The following is an 18,778-nucleotide window of genomic DNA, read 5'->3' as shown; positions in this document are numbered from 1 at the left end:
ACCCAGGACTTGTGATATGCACCAGCTGCTCATACGACCATCCACCACCTGCTCCCATGGCTTCACGTGACCCTGATCAGGGGACTAAGCAGGTGTTACACCTTGCCCAAGGGTGACCTGCAGGCTAGTGAAGGGGAGGTGCACCTTACACCTCCTTTGGTAGAGGTTTATCTCCTCCCTGTCACCCCACTAATACTGCGGCAGTTTCAATGCACTTTATCTAATTGGCTAATTGGCTTTTTCAATTGGGATACCAGACAAACACTTTTCAGCTTCAAAATTAAATTGCAATAAACACATAGCACGTCTGATGATGAATAGATCCCTTCAGTATCAAATTTTTTTTGAGTAATGTGGCAGTTGAAGAAATAATGGGGAACATTAGGAGTCACATTAAGATTAACTTCTTGATGTAATCTGCTAAAGATGAACAGTAGCAGTGTGACTCAACTTGTGTAATTTTGCAAAACAAACCTTTATTTAATTATAGTGTTTTCCTTTTGAGATAGATAATGATAACATGGAGCACCCCTCTTAGCATCCATCAGAGTGTGTTAACTGAGGATGGCATGCATTGCCCACTCCCTGTCTCTACTGCATCTCATTTCTCCTGTCAAGCAACTGCACGCCAGCAAGCTGGCACAATCAGCTAGTGTGTGATCTATGATTCCTTATGGGAATTGGAAAAGTGCATCCAATTTTATGCCATCATGACAAATTTCACACTAACATAAAGCATTTAATTTTCTGGCATTGCTTATAAAGATGTGACATTTAGATATAAACAACAATAAATTACCTCTACAGAACACTTTTGTCATAGTAAACCATCCCAAACTTGGTCTATCAAACAAATTTTGACTGAAACAATAGATACTGGAGCAGGTAACCAGAAGTTTTCCTTTAAGAAGCATCGAAAGGCTTTTAAGGTTGAGAGGTTTAAGAATGTTGTTTGAATATCTCAGGTCGGATTGCTAAGCGTATGCTGTCCTCTCAGTCAGCATCTGTCCTATCTGAAGAAGAATCTGCCATACCCATATTGGCCTCTTCAAGACGACTTAAAAACTAGAAAACCAGAGTGGAAGTAAGTCATACCCAAACTCATGGACAATCTGAGAAGAAGAAGATGGCTGAGGAGTGAATAAAATCAGGGATGTGCAAGGGGACAGAATTGTAAGAGTCCAGAAATTCCTGAGGCATTTGATGAAATAGTCTGTAATAACTTATAGAAACAATTCTAAAGTAATGTCTTTGAATATTAAGAAAAAGCTGGATCAAATTGAAAATAGCATCATAAGTTTAAAAAAATGATTTAATTAAATAAATATAATAATTTTGTCTCCAGGGGAGCTGGAAAAGCAACAGGGATCAAAAATCCCTCCCACAAAGAACAATGGAGCTCAGATTAACATCCGAACCAAGTCAGGATCTCCATCAGGTCAGGCTGATTTGTTTTATACTCAAGAGACATAGCATCAGCTAGAATGATTTCAGCAGCAACTGGCTGATAGGGCATTGTTTGTGAGTAGCTTACTAATATCAAGAATGCAAATTGGTGATTTGAGAACACAAAATGTATTCACCGCATACAGGAAAGATGCAGCTGCCTGACGTTGAACATAAGACATATGGGTAGGATTTTTAAGACACAAGCCTACCTCCTAGTGAGATTGGAAACTGCTATGTCGCACGTTATAAGCTGTTGCTGAAATGTAGATATGTCAAATTATGTTGAATTTAAGTTACAGCATTTGTTCAAATAAAAATTTAGTTTTATCTCCTCATGTATGGCGTCAGAACAATTCAAAATATTTTAACGAAAGGAATGTTTCCCTCTATTGCATGTTTCTTCATCCAGTTTTCTATTTCTGATTACTATACTTCTTCCTTCTCATCGTTAGATTACGCATTTTATCTGATTTGCACAGCTCTTATGGCTTTTTATTGCCATGTTTCCTGCCTTTTGGTCAGTGTTTCACTCCTCTTTTAATCTAATACAATTTTTTATATTTCAGTCTGTAGTCACACATTTGCCCATGAGCATGCAAACATTCTGCTTTTTTGAGATTGTGGTACAGTTAAGAATTCAAGTAAAATCAAATGTCATCTCAATCTCCAGGTTTGCTGACTCTTGGTTAAAGGCCTCTGGGCTGAACAATTTTCTGCCAATTCCCATTAACCTCTTGTTTGTAACAGGTAAAGATGTCAAAGGGCAAGGCTTACTGTAAGTTAGGATTTTAAAAACATGCAGAAGGTGGAAATAATGCTGGGTCCAATGGGCCAGGCAGCATCTATGGATAAAGAAACAGAGAATATCTCAGGTCTGAGATCCTTTATCAGAATGGATTTAAGTCAGAAGCAGCCAATTAAATTGGCTGGGTATCATTCTGCAAAGAGAGGGAAATTAACACTTAAGTGCGATTTCTTTCCAGGAATCAGCAGCCAGTCATAATTGGTGGTTTCAATGTGCAATGAAAAATAACTGACAGTGAAATTCACAGTGATAAATTTATGCACGTTATACGTGAGATGGGATTATTTCCATTTTTAGTGACTTGGATGTGAAGCAATGCTTGAGTGCTGTGCAGAGAGGAAATTATGACTGGGGGAAACCATTAGGTTTCCACTTCCCTCCACTTGGATTGTGAAGGAAGACAAAAGGTGTCCTTTAAGCACCCACAACTTTGATCATCTGGTGTTTGCCTCCGCACTGTGCACTGTGAAATGAAGGATGATTACCTTGGAGTGGCAACATTCTCTCTTAGAAATCAGGATAAATTACTTTATCGTATCTTGTAGTTATTAAAATCTTTCTGGCAGTCATTCTGTATGATTTTTATGAACTATCAACACAATAGCTGTCTTGGGATCATCAGTCTGTGCTTTGTGATTTTTCCCATGTTGTTTGTGCCCTTGAATTATATTTCATCTTGTAACCTGGTTTCCAAGTTAATTTTGTTCTATTATCTTATGCAGAAGCCTTCAACTACATTAGAGCTTTGTAATCATGTTCAAGTATCAATTGTTCTACATAATCATACAAATATTACTGTTTCAATATTCACTTGAGTGTTTTTGAAATTGGGAATGTTTTATAATGCTGAAGCTAAGATTAAACAAATATGCTAATGCTTTGTTCCATTCTGTTTATGTTAATATATTTTAATGAGGATTGCAAATTGCCAAGCAGCTGAATGTAGAGAGGATTTGGATATTATTGTACAATATAAGACCTGTTCTTATCCTAAAAGGGCAAGAGATTGGCTAGTATAATTAAACAAAAGTGCCGAGAGGTGGTATGAGACCAAAGGAAAGCGCTAACGGGAATGCAAGTGATAGTGGATATATGGCATGTAGGAAAAATAGGAAGGGCAGCCATGATACAAGGGAGCTAGTACAAGCTGCTTGTGGGTGATACTGGGATTAACAGGGTCAATTATCTGGAGAGCCTGAGGTTAAGGGGAGATCTGATAGAGGTTTACAAGATTATGAGAGGCATAGATAGTGTGGACAAAGAGGATCTGTTTCCCAGGGTTTGAAGTGTCTACTACCAGAGGGCATGCATTGAAGGTGAGAGGGGGTAGGTTGAAAGGGGATGTGAGGGGTAAGTTTTTAACTCAGAAGTGGTGGATGCCGGGAATGCGCTGCCTAGTATGGTGGTAGAGGCAAAAACATTAGAGGCTTTCAAGAGACATTTGGATAGGCACGTGAATGTGAGGAAGATGGAGAGATATGGACAAAGTGTAGTTAGGAGGGATTAGTGTCTGGATGTTTTTGATTTGCTTTTTAGCTGCTTCAGCGTAACATTGTGTGCTGAATGGCCTGCTCCTATGCTGTACTGATCTATGTTCTATGATCTATTGCATCATAAGAACAGTAAGAGAAGGATTGTGATTTAGTTTGATGTAAGGTTATTAAAGACAGATGAGCAACGGCCAGAGTTTAATATAACTTCACCATTTCCATTGTCCTTTAGACATTAACGACTTAAAAAGAGGTTATGTTCTGTCATTATTTTTAATTTCATCCTGCTTGTTAAGCACAAATCTGCCTCCTCAAAGTGATGCAAGGCAATCACTTCACTATTAAGTTTTGGTTTAAAAAACAACACACACCTTTACAGTGCACGTCCGTAATGAGGTGTTCAATTTCATATCTTCTAGACAGGAAAATTGATCTTGGACAGAATCCAGTACTGGGTTGAACAAATAATCACAATACAGTAGTTAAATTATGGGGATTGGTTGCAAACATATGCTTGTATTTTCCACAGGAGTAAGAATTAGTCTAATTAAAGTCTTAAAGGACTTGGTAGGGTAAATAAAAAAACAAATGACTGGATGGGGAGTCCAAGCAGAGCAGTATAATGTTTTTATTATTATTCACTTTCAACATGTGGGAACAGGATCAGAAAAGAGCTGTACAGCCCCTTCAACCTCGGGGCACTGGCCTGAAGATATCTTGTCTTATTTTACCTCAGAAACTGCTTGTACCTGGATGAAAGTTTTCAACCTCTCGCTTCAACAGTCTGAGGTACCCACCTGCTTCAAGCAGGCATCAATCATGCCGGTGGTCCAAGAAGAACGCGGTGGCATTCCTCAGTGATTGCCATCTATTAGCACTTACAGCCACCATGATAAAGTGTTTCGGGAGGAGGGGAATGATGCATAGCAACCCCTGCCTGAGGAGCGACCTGGATCCGCTCTAATTTGCCTACCATCACAACAGGTCAACAGCAGAGGCCAGTTCATTGGTTCTTCACCCAGCTCGGAAACACCTGGAGAATGAAGATGCATTCATCAGGATGTTGTTCATGGACTACAGCTCATCATTCAACCCTATCATCCCCTGGAAACTCATCCCTGAGCTCCAAGAACTGGGCCTCGGTAACTCCCTGTGCAACCTGATCCTCGGTTTCCTCGCTGGCAGATGCAGTCAGTATGGATTGGCAACAATATCTCCAGAATCAGCATCAGCAAAGGACTGTGTGCTTTGTCCCATGCTCTCTTCACTTTATACTCTACTTATGATTCAGTGGCTACGCACAGATTCAGCACTGTCTTAAGTTTGCTGATGTAAATCAAAGGTGGAGGTGAATTGGCCTATAGGAGCGAGATTGAGAATCTGGTTTAGAGCTACAATAACAACAACCTGTCAGTTAACACCCCAAAGCCAAAGAGCTGATTATCAACTACAGGAGGAAGAAACTGGGGCTCCATGAGCCAGCCCTCATTAGGAAACTGAGGTGGAGAGGGTCAGTAACTTTAAATTCCTTGGCATTAACATATCAGAGGATTTATCCTGAGACCAGCACTTAAGTGTCATCACAAAAAAGGCACAACAGCACCTCTACTTTGTTAGAAGTTTCTGTAGATCCTGTATGTCATCCAAAATTTATCTAGATGATGAACTTTTATAGATGCACAGTGGAGTGTATCCTAACTTGTTGCATCATGACCTGATTTAGAAACACCAACGCCCAGAAACAGAAAAGGCTGCAGAAAGTGATGGATACAACCCAGCCCACTGCAGGCAAAATCTTCCCCACTATTGAATACATTTATAAGGAGCTTTGTCACAAGAAAGGAGTATCCATCATCAAAGACACCCACCATCAAAGGCATGCCCTCTTCTCATTAATACCATTGGGTAAGAGGAAAAGAAGCTTTACGTCCCACACCACCAGGTTCAGGAACAGTTATTACCCTACAACCATCAGGCTCCTGAGCCAGTGCGGATAACTTCAGTCACCACCTACAGACTCACTTTCAAGGATCCTTTACAACTCGTGTATTATTTTCTATTTTCACATATGGTTTTCTTTTGCATGTTTTTTTAGCATTCTTTGCTTATGTATAGTTTTCCATAAATTCTATTGTATTTCAAGAAAATGAATCTCAAGGTAGTATAACATAATCTATACATACAGTGCAGATGATAGTTCTTAATTTAACAAAATATTGTGCTGTCAGAATTAAAGATCTTTGTGCTGTGCTGGTTGGGTTGATTTAATGTTTACTGGCACACAGAAGTGGCACACAATTACATTGCATTACAAAAAAAGTTTATAGATGTAAAATTTGTTTGGAGAGTGAACTTATTTAATTGCTAGGGCTCATAAGGATTTACGTCCCATTTCAAATTCACTTTGAGGATGAAAAATTTGAATCTGAAACAGTTTCCTGGAGTTAAATAAAAACAATTAGAATGGTATGAGAAAAGATCTGGCAGAAGTGATCTAGCAAAATAGATTAAGGATCAATGGTAGATCAGAATATTATATACAGTATTTAAGGAAACATTTCATGAATCTCACTAAGGCTATTCCAGACAGAAAGAAAAGCTCACTGAGAAGAGTGCACTATCCATTTCTAATTAAAGTTGGTTTCAAACTGAAGGGAAAGACATCTAACATTGTGAAGATTACAAGTCAGCCAAATGATTGACAAGTTTTTGAAACAAATATATTAGCCCATAAACATTGTGGAGGCTGAAGGCAGAGTACAAGGACTAACTAGTAAATAATATAAAATTGAGCTTCTATAGATCTAGAGAAAGTAGAGAATAATTAAATATTGTTCTTTTGGTAGATGAAATGGGAGAATTAATAGTGGGAAATAGAGAAATGGCAAAAATACTAAATAATTACTATCTTGAATCACTCTTTATGGTAAGAGCCATTAAAAATGCCAATAATAACTGATAATTAATGGCTATGGAGATAGAGCAACTTGAAACAATCCTATGTGATTGTGGAGATCCCTAGGCTACAGGGGTCAGAAAACTGGGTGACTGTCAGGAGAGGGAAGGAAAATGCCCGGATAGTGGAGAGCACCCCTGTGGCTGTCCCCCTCAGCAACAAATATCTTGTTCTGGATGCTGTTGAGGGGGATGATCTGACAGGGGATGCCCATGGTAATCGGGTCTCTGGCACTGAGCCTGGAGCTGTTGTACAGGAGGCAAGGAGGGAGAAGAGGAATGTGGTAGTCATAGGGGATTCCATAGTCAGGGGAACAGACAGGAGATTCTGTGAGCCTGATAGAGATACCCACATGGTGTGTTGCCTCCCAGGTGCCAGGGTACGGGATGTCTCAGATCGGATCCAGAATATTATGAAGGGAGAGGGCGAGCAGCCAGTTGTCTTGGTACATGTTAGTACCAGTGAAATAGATAGGAGAAGGGAGGAGGTCCTGAAGAGAGATTTCCGGGAGTTAGGAAGGAAGCTGAGAAGCAGGACCTCCAGGGTGGTAATCTCAGGATTGCTACCTGTGCCACGTGTTAGCGAGGGCAAGAATAGTAGGATCAGGCAGATGAATGCGTGGCTGACAGACTGGTGCAGGGGGCAGGGCTTCAGATTCTTGGATCATTGGGATCTCTTCTGGGGGAAGTATGAGCTGTTCAAAATGGACTGGTTACACCTGAATCCGAAGGGGCCCAGTAACCTGGCGGGAAGGTTTAATAGAGCTGTTAGAGAGGGTTTAAACTAATTTGGCAGGGGGAGTGGGAACCGGAATGATAGAGCAGAGGAAGGGGAAAACAGAAATAAATCTAAGATAGTGAGCAGTAAAGATGTCAGGAAAAACAGGCAGGTGATGGGGCAAATTTGCAGCCATTGGGACGAGTTGCAGTGCAATCAAAGCAAAAAGTACCAAATACTGGACTTAAGGTGTTATACTTAAATGCACGCCGCACAAGGAATAAGGTGGATGATCTTGTCGTACAGCTACAGATTGGCAGGTATGATATTGTGGCCATCACTGAGACGTGGCTAAAGGATGCATGTCTCTGGGAGCTGAACGTCCAAGGATACACGATGTATCGGAAGGATAGGAAGGTCGGCAGAGGGGGAGGCGTGGCTTTATTGGTAAGAAATGGTATCAAATCATTAGAAAGAGGTGACATAGGATTGGAAGGTGTAGAATCTTTATGGGTTGAGCTAAGAAATTGCAGGGGTAAAAGGACCCTGATGGCAGTTATATACAGGCCTCCAAACAGCTATATTGATGTAGACTACAAATTACAACAGGAAATAGAAAAGGCTTGTCAGAAGGGCAGTGTTATGATCATTGTGGGGGATTTTAACATGCAAGTGGATTGGGAAAATCAGGTCGGCACTGGATCTCAAGAGAGAATTTGTAAAATGTCTGCGAGATTGCTTTTTAGAACAGCTTGTTGTTGAGCCCACTAGGGGATCGGCTGTACTGGATTGGGTATTGTGTAATGAACCGGAGGTGATTAGAGAGATTGAGGTGAAGGCACCAATAGGAGACAGTGATCATAACATGATTGAGTTCACTGTGAAATTTGAAAAAGAGAAGCCGAAATCTGATGTGTCGGTATTTCAGTGGAGTGAAGGAAGTTATAGTGGCATGAGAGAGGAACTGGCCAACATTGTTTTTTTTTTAGATTACGAAGACACGTAGTCCCCTTTTATTGTCATTTAGTAATGCATGCATTAAGAAATAATACATTATTTCCTCCGGTGTGATATCACAAAACACAGGACAAACCAAGACTGAAAAAACTGACATAACCACATAATTATACATATAGTTACAACAGTGCACAATACCGTAACTTGATGAAGAAAGTCCATGAACACAGTAAAGTTCAAAGTTTCTCAAATGTCCCACATCTCACGCGGACGGGAGAGGGAAGGAAAAACTCTCCCTGCCATGCCAACCACAATCCGACTCTGAGTCATCTGAAAACTTCGAGCTCTGATCAGCTCTCTGACACCGAGTACTGAGCGCCATCTCTGTCCGAGCGATACGACCTCTTTCTCGAAGTTGACTGAAAAATTAGTGGGAAGACAGAGGATTAGCAAGTTTTTAAAAGCTTACAAAATGAAACTAAGAAGGTCATTAAGAGGGAAAAAATGAACTATGAAAGGAAGCTAGCAAATAATATCAAAGAAGATATTAAAAACCTTTTCAAGTATATAAAGAGTAAAAGACAGGTGAGAGTAGATATAGGACCGATGGAAAATGATGCTGGAGAAATTTTAATGGGAGATAAGGGGATGGCGGAGGAACTGAATGAGTATTTTGCATCAAAAATAACAGGAATTCTGCAGATGCTGGAAATTCAAGCAACACACATCAAAGTTGCTGGTGAATGCAGCAGGCCAGGCAGCATCTGTAGGAAGAGGTGCAGTCGACGTTTCAGGCCGAGACCCTTCGTCAGGACTAACTGAAGGAAGAGTGAGTATGGGATTTGAAAGTTGGAGGGGGAGGGGGAGATCCAAAATGATAGGAGAAGACAGAAGGGGGGAGGAATAGAGCCAAGAGCTGGACAGGTGATAGGCAAAAGGGATACTAGAGGATCATGGGACAGGAGGTCCGGGAAGAAAGACGAGGTGGGGGGTGCGGGCCCAGAGGATGGGCAAGGGGTATATTCAGAGGGACAGAGGGAGAAAAAGTACTTCTCTAACTTCCGCTAAGGCCCCCCTCCCCTTCGTACCCCATCTGTTACTTATTTTTATACACACATTCTTTCTCTCACTCTCCTTTTTCTCCCTCTGTCCCTCTGAATATACCCCTTGCCCATCCTCTGGGTCCCCCCCCCCCTGTCTTTCTTCCCGGACCTCCTGTCCCATGATCCTCTCATATCCCTTTTGCCTATCACCTGTCCAGCTCTTGGCTCTATCCCTCCCACTCCTGTCTTCTCCTATCATTTTGGATCTCCCCCTCCCCCTCCAACTTTCAAATCCCTTACTCACTCTTCCTTCAGTTAGTCCTGACGAAGGGTCTCGGCCTGAAATGTCGACTGCACCTCTTCCTACAGATGCTGCCTGGCCTGCTGCGTTCACCAGCAACTTTGATGTGTGTTGCGAGTATTTTGCATCAGTCTTTTGCAGCAGTATACCGGACACTCAAGGATGTTAGGGAAGAGAAGTGTGCGCAGTCACAATTACAACAGAGAAAGTACTCAGGAAGCTGAATAGTCTAAAGGTAGATAAATCTCCCGCACCAGATGGAATGCACCCTTGTGTTCTGAAGGAAGTAGCTGTGGAGATTGTGGAGGCATTAGCAATGATCTTCCAAAAGTTCTGGCATGGTTCCGGAGGACTGGAAGATTGCAAATATCACTCCGCTATTTAAGAAGGGGGCAAGGAAGCAAAAAGGAAATTATAGACCTGTTAGCTTGACATGGATGGTTGGGAAGTTGTTGGAATCGATTGTCAAGGATGAGGTTACGGAGTACTTGGGGGCATATGACAAGATAGGCAGAACTCAGCACGGTTTCCTTAAAGGAAAATCCTGCCTGACAAACCTATTACAATTTTTTGAGGAAATTATAAGTAGGCTAGACAAGGGAGATGTAGTGGATGTTATATATTTGGATTTTCAGAAGGCCTTTGACAAGGTGCCACACATGAGGCTGCTTAACAAGATAAGAGCCCATGGAATTACGGGAAAGTTACATAGGTGGATACCGCATTGGCTGATTGACAGGAAACAGACAGTGGGAATAAAGGGATCTTATTCTGGTTGGCTGCCGGTTACCAGTGGTGTTCCACAGGGGTCCGTGTTGGGGCCGTTTCTTTTTACGTTGTACATCAACGATTTGGATTATGGAATAGATGGCTTTGTGGCTAAGTTTGCTGATGATACAAAGATAGGTGGAGGGGCCAGTAGTGCTGAGGAAACAGAGAGTCTGCAGAGAGACTTGGATAGATTGAAAGAATGGGTAAAGAACTGGCAAATGAAATACAATGTTGGAAAGTGTATGGTTATGCACTTTGGCAGAAGAAATAAACAGGCAGACTATTATCTAAATGGGGAGAGAATTCAAAGTTCTGAGATGCAGCGGGACTTGGGAGTCCTCGTGCAGGATACCCTTAAGGTTAACCTCCAGGTTCAGTTGGTGGTGAAGAAGGAGAATGCAATGTTGGCATTCATTTCTAGAGGAATAGAGTATAGGAGCAGGGATGTGATGTTGAGGCTGTTTAAGGTGCTGGTGAGACCTCACTTGGAGTACTGTGGACAGTTTTGGTCTCCTTATTTAAGAAAGGATGTGCTGACGTTGGAGAGGGTACAGAGAAGATTCACTAGGATGATTTCGGGAATGTGAGTGTTGACATATGAGGAACGTTTGTCCACTCTTGGACTGTATTCCTTGGAGTTGAGAAGAATGAGGGGGGACCTCATAGAAACATTTCGAATGTTGAAAGGCATGGACAGAGTGGATGTGGCAAAGTTGTTCCCCATGATGGGGGAGTCTTGTACGAGAGGGCATGACTTAAGGATTGAAGGGCGCCCATTAAGAACAGAGATGCGAAGAAATTTTTTTAGTCAGAGGGTGGTGAATCTATGGAATTTGGTGCCACGGGTGGCAGTGGAGGCCAAGTTATGGGGTGTGTTTAAGGCAGAGATTGATAGGTATCTGAGTAGCCAGGGCATCAAAGGTTATGGTGAGAAGGCGGGGGAGTGGGACTAAATGGAGAATGGATCAGCTCATGATAAAATGGTGGAACAGACTCGATGGGCTGAATGGCCGACTTCTGTTCCTTTGTCTTATGGTCTTATGGTCTTATAAAAATCCAGGTGAGCTAACTAAAGACAGACAAATTCCCTGGATATCATGGGTTTTCCACATGGATCTTAAAGGAAGTGGTTGAGAATAGTGGCTATATTCTACTGAACTTCTTTGATATTGGGAAGTCCCAGAGGACTGGACAGAAAACTGGAAAATTGTAAATGGGACATAATTATTCAAAGGAGGGAAACAGAAAGCAGGAAACTATAGGCTTAACTGTCTTTGAGAAATTCATGGAATATATTACTCAGAAAGTAATTACAAAGCATTTAGAAACAGAAAATAAAACATTCAAACTGAGTGAATATCGTTTTATGTAAAGGAAATTATGTTTGACATATTTGCTTGAGTTACTTGAAAATATAGAAAAAAATGATGGATAAAGGGGAACATGTACATGCAGTGCATTTAGATTTCCAGAAAGACACTTGCTGAAGAATACATGGTCTTGGGGATACTGTGTTGGTATGGATATGGAATTAGTTATCTAACATAAAACAGAATTCAGGTAAATGTACCCTACCATAAAAGTCATCCCCAAGTACACCATCTTTCACTTTTCAAGACTACCATTGTTCTGCCAATTTTATCAGGTGATAAATGTTAATCTGTGACCTAAGACCATCCTCCTCGCCATCATCAAACAATTGACATGTACCTGTAACTTACTAATCACACCACCTAGTTCCACATTCAAATCATTACTGTCTATATTGAACTGTATGGACCCTATTACCCAATCAAAAGAGCAGCCCTCCACTATTATGCTCTGCCTCTTAGTACCAAGCCCATTTTGGATTTGGTGAGCCAACTTCTCCTTGTTCACTAATTTTTGACCATTTCCTATGCAAGGCCTTACTAACGGCCTTAATGAAGTTGTTTCCCGTTAAGCAAATTTACTGATGATACAAAGGTAGGTGAATTAGCAAGTTGTGAGGAGGATACAAAGGTCATATAATGTAATATAAAGAGGTGAAGTGTATGTACAAGCAGCTGACTGTGATATGAGTCCTTCCATTTTAGAATAAAGAATGAAAAACGGCAAACTATTATTTAAATGTTACAAGATTGTGAGATGCAGTGGTATAAAGGGATCAGCATGGCTAAGCAAGCACAGGAAGTAATGAGGAAGGCTAATAGAATTTTGACCTTTATTGCAAGCAGTGTGGAGTATTAAAGCAGGGAAGTTTCGAAGCAACTTTGTGGTAAGTCCAGACCTGGAATACTGCATACGGTTTTGGTCTTCATGTTTATTGAGTCACATATTTGCACTGGAGGCAGTGCAGCAAATATTCACTTTGTTGTTACCTGGGTTGACAGTTGAAGAAAGTTTCATTGGGCTGATTCTATTCTTATTTCGGTTTAGAAGGATGAAAGATAATCTTATTGAAACATAGCAGATTTGGAGTGTGATTGATAGGGTGATTGGTGGGAGGATGTGTTGGTAGTAAAACCTGGTTATCCCAGGTGTGACCAGTGGGAGCATGACCAGGACAGTGTGATCCAAGTTTCAGAATAATACAGTGAGAGAAACTCATGGAGAATGCTATTGTCCTATCTGCCACTAGCATGGAAACTTTGCCAGAGGCTCAAGGATGACTGAAACCCTGAAGTACCTAGTCAAATGTCTTGATTTCTTTGACCCTGACATGAGAAGATGATTTTCAATTGTGTAACACTTTAAGTACCAGCATTGCGCCATTGAATTTCTTGGCATTCATGTTGTGGACAAAACTTCAATAGTTACACGAGTTAAATTAACTCAGCAGATTGTTAAGGAGCTTGGATATGGGCATTTCTGTTTTATTCTTAATGGTTCTAATTGTTGAAAATACTTACAGGCAAACAATTATTCATGGGAAAATGCCAAAGTTAAAATAGTTTATGATATTGACTGTGCTTGGAAGTAAAACCACTCATTAAGCTGATGTGCTGATGAAGATGATTGATGGGAAGAGTCTATCATCGTGTACAGTTTCCTGAAGCTAACAGTTGCCTTCATGAAGAAAGCTCAGCAACACCTCTACTTTCTGAGAAGTTTGCGAAGATTTGACATGTCATCTAAATCTTTGACAAACTTCTATAGATATGTGGTGGAGAGTACATTGACTGAATGCATCATGGCCTGGTATGGAAATACCAATGCCCTTGAATGGAAGAGCCTACAAAATATAGAGGATATAGCCCAGTGCATCATGGGTAATGAACTACCAACTGTTGAGCACATCTACATGGAGTGTTGTTGAGGAAAGCAGCAACCATCATCAAGGACCCCACCATCCATCCATAATCTCTTCTCACTGCTACCATCAGGAATAAGGTACAGAAGCCTCAGGACCCACATCATCAGGTTCAGGAACATTACTACCACTCAACCATCAATCTCTTGAACCAAAGGGATAACTTCACTCAACTTCAGTCACCCCATCACTGAACGGTTCCTGTAACCTATGGACTCACTTTTAAGGATTCTACATCTCATGTTCTCAGTATTTATTGTTTGTTGGTTTATTTATTTATCTGTCTATTTATTAATTATTTCTGTTTTTATCTTTTTGTATTTTCCCAATTTGATGTCTTTTGCACATTTGGAGGAGGGGGCATGCTCTTTCATTGATTCGATTGTGTTTTTTGTACTTTGAATGCCTGCAAGAAAATGAATCTCAGGGTTGTACAGTACTGTGCACACTCATGAAGGGCTTTAGGCATAAATGTATAGACAGCCAGGGTACTTGAGACTTTTGCACAGCTCTGTAGTAATTTTATGTATTGCACTGTACTGCTGCAAAAAAACAAATTTCGTGACATATGTGAGTGATAAACCTGATTCTGTTATGGGTCTGCATTGTGGACTGACAGTGGGAAGAGGGCAGGGAGAGGGAATCATGGTTGGGAAAAGGGGAAGGGAGAGGTGGAGGAGCAGGAAGAACCAGAGAGACATTCTGAAATGATCAATATACCAATTGTTTGGAATCAAATGACCTTGCCCGGTGTCTCAGGGCTGGGTATGTCTGCACCCGCACCACCCCTTGCCCCAGCTCTCCTTCCCTGCCCCCTGTCCCACATCCCTCCCGCAGCATTCCATCCTCACCATTCCCGACATCCTCTGCTCCCACCAGATTTACAAACTGCCTTTCTGCTCCACGTTGATAAATACAGTACTGTGCAAAAATCTTATGCATCCTAGCTTTATATATGTACCTAAGACTTTTGCACAGTACTGTATATGGTGACATATATGTACTTTGATAATAAATTTGAACATGTCCAGAAAGTCACTACTGGTGGTCGGGCTAGGCGAGTGACAAAATCATGTCAGAATGATGTACTATGCCTCCTTCATTTAGAACATTAAGTCTTTTTATAGAGCATTCAGTAATACCAATTAGGGATGAATTCCAAGCTATGTTGTGTAAAAGCCAGCCGTATTCCTGAATGTATTAAATCTTAAACACTATTTCAAAATACTGAAATCTGTTTTATTTTGATTAGAGTTAATTGAATCTACTAGATATTTAATGGAGCTATTTGTAATGAATAGTGACATAAGCTACTATAGAGTCAGCTAAAGCCCCATTGCTGCTCATACTCATTGTACAAGAAATGAAGAAGAAATCTTGATAATACTCAATGCAATGAAGTTATTTTTCCTAAAAATAGGGTGATTACATTTTCTCATCTGTATTCTATAGTATCTCACTGGCTTCAGGATTTAGACAAATTAACCTTATTGGGCTTTTATTTATCTTGTTGAGGTATGATGAGAACTACTAGGTGGGTGGCAGGTTCCTTTCAAATGTACTGATTATGAAATACATATGACTTGCCTTTTATCTCTTTTAGACGTGATTGACTGTCATTAGGGAAATGCCCTCAGAAGCATAGAGCTGTATCAGAGTAGGTCATGATGCTAGAATAGATTTAAAGTCATGATTTTGTTTTTAAATGCCAAGCGTTTTTTAAATCACTGGTTGAATCATAGGAGTTGAAGTAAATGGATCATTTTCCTTTTCATATGTAGAACTTCTTTGAATTGAAGTAAAATTCTCTCTCTGCTGTGTGGTAGGTTTCTCCATCGAAAAGGCGTGAGGCAGGCTATTAACCCTATCCTTCTTAGACATGAAATCAAGTGCTGAAACTCCCAAAAAGCTGTACATATTGGAACAGAATTGACGGCTTTACAGTATAGTAGGGGCTAGATATTCTTTCACTTCTGTACTTTGGGTGTGTACTTCACAGGAAAGGCAGCATTTATTGCCAATCCCTAATTTTACTTGAAAAGTTGATACCGACTCACCACCTTGAGCCACTGTGGTTGAACAGTGCTTTGGAGGGGGTCTAGGATTCAGAGCCAGCGACAGTGAAGGGACAAGTTTTCAAATCAGGAATGATGTATGTCTTGGAAGAGAACTTACAATTGGTGATGCTCATATTCATCTATTGCCCTTGTCCTTCTTGGAGGTGCTGGTGCTGGTCCTGGGTCCTGGCAGCTAAGATAAACAAATCCAGTGCACTTAGTTGATGGTACGCACAAATAGGGCATGCTGATAGCAGATAACAGAATATTTAAGATGATGGAGGAAATCCTAGTCAAGTATGTTGCTTCATGTTGAGATTCTTGACACATTAATGGAGTTGCATGCATGCAATCAGGTGGAGAATATTCTATCAGACTCCTGAATCGTGCCTTGTATATGTTGGAAAGGCTTTGAGATGTCAGGAGATTTTCATTGAAATGCAAGGGCAATTAAATTCTTAATTTGCAAGAAAACATGGTCACATTAATTTGTTTTAGCTAGGAGAGAATGATGCAGCTCCTGGGTTATATTCCCATCAATACACAAAGATAATTCATTGGAATGCAAAGAGAAATGGGAACAACTTGCCCACCACATTCATTCTGTACTTAAAAACTGTGTATAATAAAATCACAAATGAGACTGGATATTTGCCCTGTTGGATGCTTTCTAGTTTCATTTTCAAAGTACACCACTGAGTTCGATATTCATAAGAGCCCTTAAACTCATGCAGAAAAACAATTTAAAACCAAGATAATCAAAGAGGCACTGTCAATTCAATACTTACAGTTTTCAGCATATCTGTGAAAATTCACAGCCCTCGCAACTTGATGTGGGCAAGTATTGGTTGTGAATATCTTTACTGTAATGATATTTGCTTAAATTGACTAATATAATTGCTTCAATTTGAACTGCTCAGTGAATAAATACATTGCATAGTGTTGTATTGCATCCATACATCAGGAACTTTATTGTTTTAACACTTAGTCATGGCTAAAATGGCACGTCTCATCTGGAATAGCATCCATCTTGATGGGGTAGAAAGAGTAAACTATGCTCTTATTTGTAATCATATACTGTGCTAAAAAAGGCAGACATGGGAATGCTGATCCGGATTTAATTGCAGGCCCCTCACTTCAGCTCAGATGTGAACAATTGTTGCTCTCTGACATTCAGAGAACAGGAAGGAGGAAAACCAAAAACAATCTTTTCAAAAATTGGGAATTATACAACAGATTTTATGTGTTTTGAGGCATTTTTCCTGCTCAACATAGCCAAGAATTACCCATTAAAGTATGGTCAACGTATAAAGGCAAGTGTGGTTGTCAATATGCACATAGAAATGATCAGTGTTAATGGGGCTGTTTAAATACTGACTGGAATACATCAAATAAACAACATTACTTCCTGGTTTTTCGAGCCTTTCTCATTGTTGGGCTGAAGTAGGCACTCCACATTTTTCTATCATGCATTTGCAATCACTAGGGACTAAGAAAGATTTATCACCCGCAAGGCAGATCCTTTTAGTTTATAGAATCGATAAACTATTCAACAAGTTGTGAGTTGATTTTCACACAGTGACAGCAATATTAACTGAAATGACTGATACCTTTCATATCTCAAAGGGATACTAAAACAATTTAATTAGTTAGGAAATTGAGTGGAACCTAGACACAAAAAATCAAAATATATTAGAGAAGCATGTTGTACAAAAATGACTTTCTGACAGTTTTGAAATATAGCTACTTCAAGTAAGCACAAGCTGCACCATTTAGAAGGAGAAAGGCACAATGATAAGACATCCTGCAGCATTGCTAAGAGGATGCGGTAATGTGATCATGTCAGAGACCACACAGTTAATATTTTAATTAAAAATAAGATTACAGTATAAAAATGCATTAAAAATTTCCCTGTGAAACATGATGGCCTCCAACTGAGATAGATATTCTTTTAAAGAATTTTGATGTGATTTGTGTCATTTTGTTTTGCCTGTTTTAGTGAAAACTACTCTAGCTACAGACAAATTAGTTAGGGTTTGACTGTTATCTGTCCTTGTGCATTGCAACAACCAAATCAATAGAGCCATTAATCTTCCTTTAGGCAACAGAGAAATACTGTGTGTATCTCATATGTTATATGTACAAGTTGTTGCTGCCTTTTGTTGACTTTGTTAATTTTTTTTTACCTTTAATCTCTTCCTAGAAGTATTGAAGAGATAATAAATGTAAACTGTTGTAGTTAAGGAAATGTAGCTAAGGTTACTTACACAGGCTCATATTGTGCATGATGTGAAATAATGAAGGCTTTTCTTTTTGCCACACTGGGATACAAGGTATGCTCTCAACTATACAGTTTTTTAAAAAGAAATTGCATATTGTGTCCTTAAGTCAGAATGTAAAACAATAAGATAGCAACCAAAGATACAACCACTACAGCAGACTTGGACACTGAGCACACCACTCTGGCAATGTTATAGCCTTGGCTCTGAGCAACTTTGGAATTTGCCAGAGCACCGAGAGATTGCTCTATCTTGGCCTTTAACTGATGTGTCTACCATCAAAGGGGGCAATCCCTGGTCAATCTAATTCATATCAAATAATTAACAATGATGGCTAAGTGCATTAGATACAGTGAAACTGTATCTAATAGCTTGGCTCCAGAATTGCTCTTCATAAACAATTGTTTTCCCAATCAAGTTGTTCCAGCAGAGCTACCTCAAAACCATCTGCTACATAACGTGGAAAATTGTCCAAGTAAAGTTATTTCCTCTAAATGTATATCAAACAAAAGCAGGTATTGGCCATTCATGCCTTAATTTTGGCTCTGTCACTCAGTGAGATTGTGGCTGACCTATTACCCCACCAGTATCATTATCAATTTATTCAGAGAATGAACTCTACAACCCTCTTTGGGTATAATATTCCAAAAATGCACTAAAA

At 40.1% G+C, this 18,778-nt stretch overlaps 1 protein-coding gene across 1 annotated transcript in view; it reads left to right on the top strand.

The window, feature by feature from the left end:
• The window catches only part of LOC140203281 (IQ motif and SEC7 domain-containing protein 3-like), a 134,129-nt gene that overhangs the window by 78,862 nt on the left and 36,489 nt on the right, over positions 1-18,778 (top strand). Inside the window, exon 10 of the mRNA XM_072269295.1 lies at positions 1,346-1,438. Coding sequence (XP_072125396.1) covers positions 1,346-1,438 — 93 coding nt within the window. The remainder of the gene's footprint in view (positions 1-1,345; positions 1,439-18,778) is intronic.

This window comes from Mobula birostris, chromosome 9, assembly GCF_030028105.1.
Source record: "Mobula birostris isolate sMobBir1 chromosome 9, sMobBir1.hap1, whole genome shotgun sequence".
Lineage (NCBI taxonomy): Eukaryota > Metazoa > Chordata > Chondrichthyes > Myliobatiformes > Myliobatidae > Mobula > Mobula birostris.
This window is presented reverse-complemented; position numbering and strand designations above follow the sequence as displayed.